Source organism: Cyphomyrmex costatus, unplaced genomic scaffold (genome assembly GCF_001594065.2).
Source record: "Cyphomyrmex costatus isolate MS0001 unplaced genomic scaffold, Ccosl1.0 scaffold30, whole genome shotgun sequence".
NCBI classification, from domain to species: Eukaryota; Metazoa; Arthropoda; class Insecta; order Hymenoptera; family Formicidae; genus Cyphomyrmex; species Cyphomyrmex costatus.
In genome coordinates this window covers 2,921,151-2,933,033 of record NW_017277125.1, presented here as the reverse complement: position 1 = coordinate 2,933,033, position 11,883 = coordinate 2,921,151, and the positions used below count along the sequence as shown (strand labels likewise).

Below are 11,883 nucleotides of genomic sequence, written 5' to 3'. Positions count from 1 at the left end.
CGTCAAAGGGATCGTCGGCGGCGGCACTTGGCGGCACTCAGCCGCGGTGATTCGGCGTGCCGCCGCTTTACGATTGGTCGGGGCGGCTGGCCAATCAGCGGTCGCGTCGTTTACTAGGCGCGCTCTACCCGGGCAGCCAGTGTACCGCCGGTCGCGTACCTGTTCGGATTGCTTCCGTTTCGTTGTTGCGCTCGTGGAAGCTCCTCAACCCTTCGTGGGTGGATCGGCAGTGCCTCGCGAGATATCGAGATATTCGTTCTTTTCATTCGATTTTTCTCCGTCCTTTTCTTCCTTTCTCTCTCTCTCTTTTTTTTTGTATCGGATAATGATTGGTCCATGTCGATGTTGAGGACCGGCGCGACGATACGAAGCGCGACGAGATCATGTTATGGAGATCGGCGAGTTGACGTCCTCGTGTCTCGTCGCCGCGCTGCCTCCCCGCTCGACGGTGGGAGGGTCGTCAACCGTCGCCGCCGCCGTCGTCGCCGCCGCCGCCGCCACCACTGTCGCCGTCGACGCGATCTTCTCGCGCGAAGCAAACGAGGAGATCCATGATAGGATAGGCGCGCGTGTATTTCCACCTTTTTTCCCCCCTTTTCCTGCGCCCCGTAATAAGTCGCGATTGAAAGTCGCCGGCGAATCTCACTGTAGTTCATTAACGCCGATTGCAGTTCTGTACCGCTACATCCTGCGTTAACAGGTGACAATTCTCAAATACGTAATCTCTATTTTTGACTTGACTTAGGCGACGCGAGGGATGCTCTGTACTTTCAGATTGCGTTTAATTTCCGAGACATATATAATGGGTGTAATAATGGCCTTAAGAAATTAATCAATCACAGTCGAATGTGGGACGTACAATCCACTATGATTAGTCAGTTTCTTAGGGCTTACTAACACCTATTGTGTTTCGGGACGTAAGAGCTGTCGGTTCAGATCATGTCTTAAATCTGATTTTATTTAATTGTGCGATGATAGTCTCTCTAAAAGTTTTGGAGTAAATAATGTGATTCTCTAAAGAGTGAAATTTCACTCTTAAAAGTTAACAATTGAACCACTCTTTTTTTTTCAATACTGGTTCAATTGTCACTCATTAGAATTATATTCCACTCCAAAGATTTTAGAATGATAGTACATGGAAAACGAATTTGGTAATAAATTTTAAATCGTGTTTCATGTATATAAGTACTCCATGTCAAATGAGAAATTTCTCAGGTAACATGTCATTATGTTTCATAGCGAACACTTGCACCTTCCACGTTCATTAGTGGGATACCTAATTGTTTGATTCTGAGCGTGACAAAGAATATATCGGGTCGACAGGTTTTCTAAAGCAAATCTCTTTTGTCTGCAGGCAGCTCGCTGTTGCATTATAATAATAATGTGGTGCGCACTTGATGTCGAAATAAAAAATCTGAAGAGACTTGGGGAAATCTCGGAAAAATTCTTTATGTAATTGAAAACTTCATGACTTACAATCGATTAATCAATCAATATATAATTATACGAAATAATAATTTAAAAACCGATCTCAACAGATTGCATTTCGTAAAAAAATTAATAAAAAGAAAAGATTTGTATCAAAATTTTACAAGATTGAAATTTTTGCATTCAAATTGAAATAGTCAATTACAAGAAAATTTTACCTAAAGCTCTATAATCGCAAATCGTGGACCTGTTATTGCTTGGCGAATTGTCAATCCTAATTATTTACATTTTTCTCGTACGTTTTAGTCTCTTAATAAGGGATGTTTAGCGTTGAATTTTAATCGAAACATCAATTCGCATTTCTTTTTATGTAAGCAATTATTGTTTAAACAAATATGAAAATATGGAATTATCAACGTGTTGATACACATTTGATTAATTATTAATGAAATATAAAACTGCAACAATAGCTTAATTATTAAAAAAAAAAGAAAAACGAAATAATTTGAGTAATACAATGTATTCATCGAAATAATTGAGATCGTATTGCGGTGCAAAAAGCAAAAAACGTAACGTACAATAATTGTAACGCTCCTAAAGTCGTAATCACTACAAGTTGCTTTAGGTTGGTTTAGGCTGTTCTACAATAAAGTTGTAAACCGTAAGCTGTAAGAAACTGGCCACTGACAGTTGAATATGAACAAAAAATCGACTGTGATTGGTTAATTTCTTAGGATTTGCGGCTTGCGACCCTATTGTATTATAGAACAAGCCTTATCCGTCACTGGTCACTAGGTCACCGATTGATGCTTCTATTTTAGCTTCTATTTTAGCCAATTGCAGCTAGTCCGTACTTGCTACATTTGATTGACTTATTGACTTAAAATAGAACTTACAACTGGTAACCGTAATGCTTGATCTATATCCTTTAATTTTAATGTGCACTCTTTGATTTTATTTCTTTGAAATGCTAATTTACATAAATGACCATTGTAATACTTGCTGCATCATTAAGCATGGGTCGACGGAGAGCGTATTTATATACCTACCTTATGATATGCCTGTTGACCCCGTATCGTTTCATTATTTTTATATTTATATATACTTATATACATGACAATCACGATATAAATATTTTGACATTAATCTTTAACATTTTCCATAAATCCGCGTCCGTTAATGCTGGCAAAAGCGGTATGTTATAGAAAAGTTATTGTATCTTAAACTTCAGAGCGGTTTTGTCAGAGGCCATTATACGTGACGACGATCCGTCTTATCGTTGGTTCTTTTTAATATATTGACCGTATTATTTGCTATTGCACAATCGTATTACTTTATATATTTTAAATAACGTAAAAAAATATAGCATTAAAATAAAATAATGATATACAATAAGATTGAATAAAAATAAGCCGGAAAGATAACTATTTTCTATAATGATCTAATGATTTATAATTGAGAAAAAGTTATGAAAATAAAAAATTGCTAAGCTCTGATCTAATTTAATAATTAAATGGAATAAAAGTAAGCCAAAAAGATAACAATTTTCTATAACAAGCCAATGATTTATAATAGAAAAATTGTTTTTATATTAAAATAAAAAATTACTCAGCTCTAATCTAATCTAATAATTAAGTATCAAAAATTAAATAATTTAATAATTAAATATGAACAATATTTGAATTTCAAAGTTCAAAAATAAAAGTTTCTCTTTCCATCGTATCTTGATCTTCTTTCATATCTAGAAAAAACAGAGAAGTCTAATAGATTTCTTGTATCATATTTCTGTGCTCTTTCACATCTGTCATGATGTTTCTTTTAGTTTTTATTAATAAATTTCGAGCAACCCCACCCAGAATCGATCTCGAAGTTTTGGCACAGTAACCTTTCGCGAATTCCAAGTCATCGATTTTTATGCGAGCAATATTCACTCGTCTTATACTGGGCTATTTTTACGACCCTCGCAGAATGACCCCGAAATCTAGATCTAAGACGCAGCTTCAGTTTTATGTCCGTGTCTTACTGATAATGATTAATAGCGTATATGCATGCTACTATCAAACGGGAACGGCTTTATCCTGAAAAATTTCGAACTCTAAGATGGGCGAGAGCACATAGTCTTGCATAACGCATAACTAACTTAATGCATAAGAAAATGAATTACTCAGTCTCTTTTATTTCCTTTTTTTCCATGAAATAAAAGACTCTGAGTTGATTTTCTTATGTTTTATACATTATACGTTATGCAAAGGTTTGTATTCCGACCTTAAACCTCGAATCGCATAGGTATATGTAACTCGTATCAGACTTGCTTTGTTCCCACGCGAGTCCGTTTTTGTTTATTTATTAGCACTATTCTTTTACGTAGAATCTGCCAAATCCCGAAAAATCTGTATATAATGCCGCATCAATACAAATATAAATACAAATTCCACACGACGCCGAAATTATTGAAAGTGACAATTAATTACAAACTCGCTTAATTGCCAAACATTAAGATAAAAGTTATAGTAATGGTAACAAAAAATGAATATTATTCCACAAGTGATTAATTTTCTTGCAGTTTTGTTAAAATAGCAAAATAAAATATTTTTTTGTTATAGACTTATAGAGGAACAAAATTCGGTAAACTTTTTTATTTAATAATAACACAATTTTATTTGGTTATTTAAATTTGATAAAAATTAATATAAAATTGGAGGTTGCAATTACAAAAGAAATTTTTATTTTATAATTTCAACAAAATAATCTATTATCGTGTATATAGAACGAGGAGTGTTTCGCTAAGCTGTCAGAAATGTTGGTCTTCTCGTAAAAGAGATTCGATGTTTACCTGCGTAAAGCGGGGATAATTCGAATGAATGATCAGTTTTTTTTGTGTATTTTTCGCCACACCATAGCCAATCATGGTGACAGCCATTTTTTCAAAGCGATTCATAGGTAATCAATCGACCTAATATTCTTGTTAAATTAGGGAAGTTCAAAAACTCTATTTTAATTAATATTTTTATTTGTTGTTAAAAAATTGCAAAAGGATAAAGTTGTTGCTCTGTAAGTTTTTTTTAAAAACAATACTCATTAAAAGAAGATCAGTGCAACAATATGTATGATAAAGCAATAAAATTGTACTTTGTTACTGTTGACGTATCCAAGTTTCGAATTTGTTACTTGAGAAATGAGTAAATAACAACGAAAAACTTTTCAGTATCCAGGCTGCTGCAAGAGTAAAATACCACAAATTTATTGCTCAAATTTGATACAGAGACATTATCTATAAATAATTCTGAAAGTAAAGACAATACTATAGTATCAAATTTAAGCATACAAAATACATTTTTTACTGATACTTTATCGCCTGTACACTGAATGTTTGGTATGAATAACCAAAGTTTGGACGCAAAAACTACAATATTTATTGATACAAAACTATTTTGTATGATGTTTACATGTTCAGAGATCTTTTATAGTTAAAAATCGAACATTTTATTATCGGAACGAAACAATTGTCGGATATTCGCACATCGTAATGTCCGTTCAGTTGTAAAGACGGAACTAATTATCCGATCGGAGGGAACATTGATATAATCGATAAGCGCGCCGTATGTAATTATATAGAATGTTAAAAATATCACGCTTTATTTTGCATTACACCCTGCTCGTTACCAACTGAACGCATTTGTAAGCATTCGCGCGCGGTTTTCGTTCACACGAAGCCGTGAAAGTGTGATCATGTGGGAAATATTTTGCAGTTCTCCGCTCGAAAAAGAAAGTTCCGCGCTTCCACCGATAGACGCGAGATCTCGAGGGGAAGAAGTCGAGCGAGACGCGGCGGGGGCATATCGATAGAGGAAACGCATACGATGAGACGTATGATGAGGGGGAACGTGCCGGCGGTGGTGTAACCTCGCGGGTCACTGGACATAAAAAGAGCAGAGGGAAGAGACAAGTTGTCGTGGGCTTTCGACAATTTAAGCGGCGGCAGAATCAAAGGTCATGGCAACGCCGCCGGACTCCCCGGGACCGGAAGAGGCGTTCTTCGACTTCGAGAGCACGAGGGCGAGGCAACAGACCACCAGACCGGTACCTATAGAGGAACTTCTGCGACAGACGAAGTTTTCCCGCCAGGAGATTCGAGTCATGTACCGAGGCTTCAAGCAGGTACGTCCCTCTTGACCTATCAGGCACCATCGATCCCTCTTGGGGATCTCTTGAATTGGCAAACGCGAAATTATGCAGGGGGCAAAAGCATTTTTATACCGTCCGTATTCATCGCAATTTTTATCGCACGTTCGTTGTAATATGCAAATAAGTTTTATCGCACTTCTCTTCTGCATAGCGCTATTAATTTATTTTCATCACTGAGCTTGCAACGATTTCCCTCTTGGTATATACGAGATTTTCTTCAATTTATTCGAAATTGTTTCATTGGCACTTGCACAGTAGTTTTGCATTTTTTATTTACGATTGAAAATTTTAGTTGTAACACCTGACTCGCAAATCCCAAAGGCAAAAATGTCAAAGAGAGAAAGATTTCCTGATGATAATTTATTTAGAATGTTTCAAAAGTTATTAATTTCACACTTTGTACCTTTTATTAAATATATCTTTGAATATTTAACGTAATGGAATTTGTCGAATGTCATGTTTTATCGCGAAAAACGAAAGTATAATAATCAAGGATGATCAATCATATCTATTACCTCAACGTTGAATTATGCCAAAGGCAAGATTTCCGAACATCGTTTTGTTCGTTATTGCAAGATTGCAGCAACGGTCGGTAGCTGATATAGCATAGTTCGTATTAGTATTTTTAACTCCTTCTTTATTAAAGATAGTCTCGCAAAGTATTGATTATTCATGGGCATCCCACAGAAATTGTGTTAACGCGGTTACGTAAATGAATTGATTAAAGCGCTGTTGGACTCAATCATTAATAAAAAGCATTTTTTTTCCAATCGATTTGCTGCGTTATCATCAAGCATTTGGTTAACCTTAACTATTTGTGATAAACGAATTTTACATCAAAATTGTTACGTGTATTATACAGTAATATGTATACCCAGACAGTACAGAATATTTATAATAAATATTCATTATATTCACATTTTTTGAAATAAAATATATTTTATACATATTTTATAAAACTTAATTTGAAATATTAAAATATATATTAAATATTTCATGTAATATATTTATGACAAAATATAAAGAAATATTTTTAATAAGTATTTTTTATTTAGATTATAATGTCTTATTAAATATTTTCATAGCATTTACTATTACATTTACAATAATTCATATTTATATTAATATTTCATATTTATAATCTATGCAATCTAAGACCACCAAAATATTTAAAATACATCTTATAAATATTTACAAATATTTTGTAAACATTTTATAAATATGATATTGTTTGGGTATTATATAAACATTTTATTATAATATTTAAAATAAATCTGATATTTGTGAGACAAAAGAGCCCGAAAGTCAATTAACATAGGATTATAGGAATAATCAAACACAATTTGTGTGGATAAAATATGAATAAATACGCCGATTTATATTGAGTTTTCACGTAATTTCTATAGTAATGCGTAAAGGTAAGACAATGCAGCAACGAAGTATAAATTGCGTTAGTAACGTGGTAAATGATTGTAGGGTATAATACGTTTATAAGACGTTTATATCGACCTAGAAAACTTTCGGATGCGTGTCCTATTGTAAGAAAGAGTATAGTAGTAGGAACTACTTGCATAAGGTGTATCAGAAAAATGATAAAAACTTGGCACCAGACAAATACGTTTGTTACAGCCAAAAATGAGTTTGGCTCGTTTTCCAATCACAGTTTTGTGACTAAATTTTATACTGCTCGCGTCTATTTTCATCACAATAAATATACGCGATAGAGGTTTCCAATGAATTTTAACAGAAGCTATGCGATGGTATCCTTTGTAATATTGGATTACGAGCTGTTAAATGAACGTAATATTCATATTAAGTTCCTGATAACAATTTATTTGTGCGTAGATAACTGTCTTTTTTAAAATCAAATCTTTAAAACTTATATTCTTTTTCTCTTTTTTCATTATATTTTTCTCTTATTGTATTTTTGTTTTTCAGTGTTTCAAAGGAATTTATTTCCAGAGTACTAAATAAATGATTTCTCTCTCCCTCTTTTAGTTTAAGAAATAAATTGGATATTATTTACAATGAAAATATTAACATGTCGATTACGTGTATATTTCTTAATATTTTCAAATGAGTGCACTAAAAGGTAAAATATTCAAATGTGTGTTATCGGAAAAACGGCAAATACCTGCGATAATCATCCCGGAACATAATTACATACGCGATGCTACTTACTCTGCTGTTCATTCATACCAAAGTAGTACCATGTCGATATTGGATCTATGGGCTCGTTATACGTTCGCGCTTTGCGATGCATAATTTTTCGCTGGCGCACGGTTCGATGAAACTCAAAGCCGTACACGCTTCGGAATTCTGTGCGGCCCGTTACTTTCACGATTTTCGTAAAATATTCACCAGTGAGCGATCGCCAGCGAGTTGCGGCGATGTGACGGTCAGTGCGGTAGTCAGCCCGACGTTGAGCCGCCCGCGCCGATGTGCGGTCTCTCCAAGAGAGATAACGTAAATATCTGCAAGTTCTTGCGGTTGTTTTGTACAATATGTTCTTGAAAAGACGTATATTGTCAGCAAAATTATGTTTAACTATGTCATAGTGACAACTTGTCTATGACATAGTTAAACAGCCGTTTACAGCTGATGTCTTAATGAGAATTTAAGAAATAAAAGTTGAAAAAGGATCCTCTTACATACAGTAACAGTGAATTTGTAACAAGGCTCTAAGAGTCAAAACGTAGTTCGCAGTGCGTATAAATATGTAATAACAACATAAAACGTTCGTTTATTAAACATATAATAACGTTCAAATGAGGGTACCGTACAGAACGAACGTGTCGACTCCACTTTAGATCCAATATTTAACATATAAAAAGTTAATAATTTACTATAAATTTCCATCCTTATATTCTACGGTCATATATAGTTTTAAGGGTAAAAATTATTGCGTTTATCGGTAAACGAATTTAGAATCGCCTTAAGTATGATTCTCCCCAGTCATTTAGCTTTATAGGCCTTCTACAATAAACCATAAGTCATAAATCAGAAGTCAGAAACTAAAAATTGACGACTGTGATTAGTCTAGCTCATGACTTATAATTTATGGCCTATGGCTTATTGTAGAAGGCCTATTAGGGTCACACTAAAAGCTTTAAGCAGTGAAACGTAAGCAGTAAGCGAATTGACCAATCACAATAGAGTCCGTAAGGCCATAACATAAACAGTAGCGAATCCAACATGTTGATTTCCTAACTGCTTAAGTTTTAAGTCTGAAGTTTTATGTGCCATTACGGCATAGAACAAGGTTGATCGCAAACCGTAAGTTGTACGAATAAATCAACCAATCATAGTCAATCATTTTTTTCATATTCAACTGCGATTGGTGAATTTCTTACTGCTTACAATCCTAATGTAGAACAAGCACAAAAGATCTCGGCGTACGTAACGTGCTGCATACATAGCATTGCACGATGTTATATATGCTGCATTGGGCGCTAATGTATGCACCTACGTTCAATCATAGCACCTTTTGCCCTTAATATTAAAAGCGGAGATTAAGCGAACACGCAAGCACGTATTAGAGAAAGTAGCCCGCTGCAGAATTTAAGGTTATTCACTCCGGGCAGGGTGGTTCAATTTACCTAGTGGGACGTGGACGAGCTGTCCGGACACTAACTAATTCAGTAGCCGCTTACACAATGACTCGCGTATCGTCGTAACACGAAGGGTGCTATAGAATAGCATAAGCGCGAACTAAGCCGTCCCTCGGCGCTTTTTCACGGCCGCCCCCGTATTTCTTCTTCGCGATCGCGCTTTTAACGGTATCGCACGCGGGACCGCCCCGAATAAAATTGAGAAATGCGTTCCGTGCATTTCTCGCTCTCACGGGTACAAGGACGAAGGGCAACCACACGGTGTTCGCTATATCTGATGCATTTCATCGTTCGATTCTTCCCGAGAATAGGAGGGTTGGAAAAAGAGTGCAAGGACAATCGCGTTCTCGAAACAATGTGCCTCTTGTAATTATTGTCAGCTCACAATAGACGGCGATAGGGCGAACTTTTGAATAACGAGAGGAAGATCGGCATCGGAACAGCATCTCTCCATAGCCCGATATCGCATGCTATTGTGTAACAGATGTATGCATTGTCAGATCAACGAGTGTGAGAGATGCACTCCTGCTTTTTTTGTTGGTTGTGTGTCTTGGGATAATGTAGAGATCCTTTAACAGGAATCTGAATACGAATCGTAGTTTTGTGTATATCTATGCAGAGTAGTTCTAACAAATCACACGAGAGAGAAGGGCATATATTTACTATTTCTTTCTTTTTCTCATTCTGTTCTTTATTATCTTTTATCTATTTTCCTCTCTTTCTCTCTCTCTCTCTCTCATATTGCCATCAAATGTCTAATCAACTCTCCAAATATCATATTTTTTTCGCGCATATCATATAGTTTTGTCTACATCATCTCAATGCTACTGCTTAGGGAAAGGTGAATAATCCAATCGCTCAGTTTATTGTTTTAACTATTATTAGATTATAAAAACATTGAAAGATGAAAAAAAAAAAGAGAAATTACATCACTTATATCAGGTTTTTCTTCTGTTGCTGAACTAGTGTACACTTTTGGAACTTAAAGTGAGATAGGTATATGTTTGATAGAGGGTTATTTGTCAAGAGCGAGAAAAACAGTTCTAGTAAAGTTTAGTGCAGGAATAGACCATTTAATATAAATCAAAAGATATGTTGTCACTGTCAGTTTTTGTAAATGTATCATAACGATTACTTCAAGGTGGAAATTTTATCTAGAAGGTTTTCTTTAGAATCTTTAGATCATAGAAATATGTTATTAGACTATTGAGTCACTTATATGTACCTTTAATGTGATCAAGTGTCGGTTGTCTCGTACGTATTTTCTGTCATAGAAAAGAAAATGTACTTTCCGCGATGTACGTGATCGACATATTCTTTTCTACTCGGATATACACGAATTCAGATTGTCGATATCAAGAGGGATATCGAAGAAAAGAAAGTTGGATTTAACAAGATTAATTACTTGATTTGTCTATCAAATAAAAAGATCTGCATGAGAAAATGAAGGATAAAGAACTTGGATATACACTATAATAATAAGAGCACATATAATTACGATGTAATTTGTCTTGATTCTCGAGGGACTGTGTAGACCTAAGCTAGTCGCACAGGTGGTATCGAACGAACAATACGATCCAATGGAGCCCATTTCATACGCAACCGCAATTATCATGCGGCACTTGCGTATAAGGATGGATCGTTAAGGTATGCACGAGACGTGTTGAATTATCACGTGCTTACAAAGGCGCAAACACGTATTACATATAGCTTTGGGGATTGAAACTAATCCCTCGTCAGCTCACGGGTTACCTAAATTCTCGATCTAACCGATGGGAGCGGGCTGCATTATCAAATCGAACTGCACCTGACCTTCGAGATATCTGTGTCAATTCCCTGTCGCATGATTACTCTGATAATGGAACAAATGAGAAACAATACTATATAATTTCGAACCATATCCACAAACAGATGTGTGTTGAAATTAATGAATTAATAATTTATATACAACGCTTTTATACCTCATTCCACTCTTTTGTGGAATCACAATAAAAAAAACGGTCGATAAACTTGGAAGTCATTTTTCTTGTCCGAATAAACATTATCATTTTCTTTTTGTGATTTTTAAACGTTCGATATTGTTATTTGACAATAAAATAGTTACGATATTATTATGTAATTGGTTGTTTAAAATTAATATTCAACCAGAGATGTTTGTGCATCTACAATTTGTTAGTAAAAAAATTAAGATAAACTTGGATGATTTACGTTTCCAGCGACGATTTGTGCTGCGCATCTATCATGGTTGTTAATCGCGCGAATTAGTATCTATCGCATGGAGATAACTCGTAAATTATGGACTACAGCGTATTTGCGGATAATGGATTTTGCGGATAATGGATCGAAGCCGCGCGTGTATACGTGGAAATTCGTGCTCCCGCCAACGAGAACGAGAATGTCAGAAATGTGCGTGTCGCGGCATGACGTTCACAATCGCTTTATGCTAATGCGACTTGTAGTCGCCGCGTATCTTGAAAATTGTTCGCCTCGTATTAACGTCTAGCGGAAATTACGCGGCTTAACCAAGTTATGTGCGATCCTATCTTCTCATTTCGCGCCATTAAAATGATCGCATGTGACAATTTCTGCATTGCCGCGCCTGGTTTTAAAATGATACGCCTTCCGCATATTTTACTCGAGTCGATAGTCATATTTGTTC

The 11,883-nt window shown here is 35.4% G+C and overlaps 1 protein-coding gene across 1 annotated transcript in view; it reads left to right on the top strand.

Moving 5' to 3' along the window:
* Positions 1–5,421: 5,421 nt before the first annotated feature.
* The window catches only part of LOC108775407 (Kv channel-interacting protein 1), a 46,372-nt gene continuing 39,910 nt past the window's right edge, over positions 5,422–11,883 (top strand). Inside the window, exon 1 of the mRNA XM_018541764.1 lies at positions 5,422–5,586. Within this exon, the coding sequence (XP_018397266.1) occupies positions 5,422–5,586 (165 nt within the window). The remainder of the gene's footprint in view (positions 5,587–11,883) is intronic.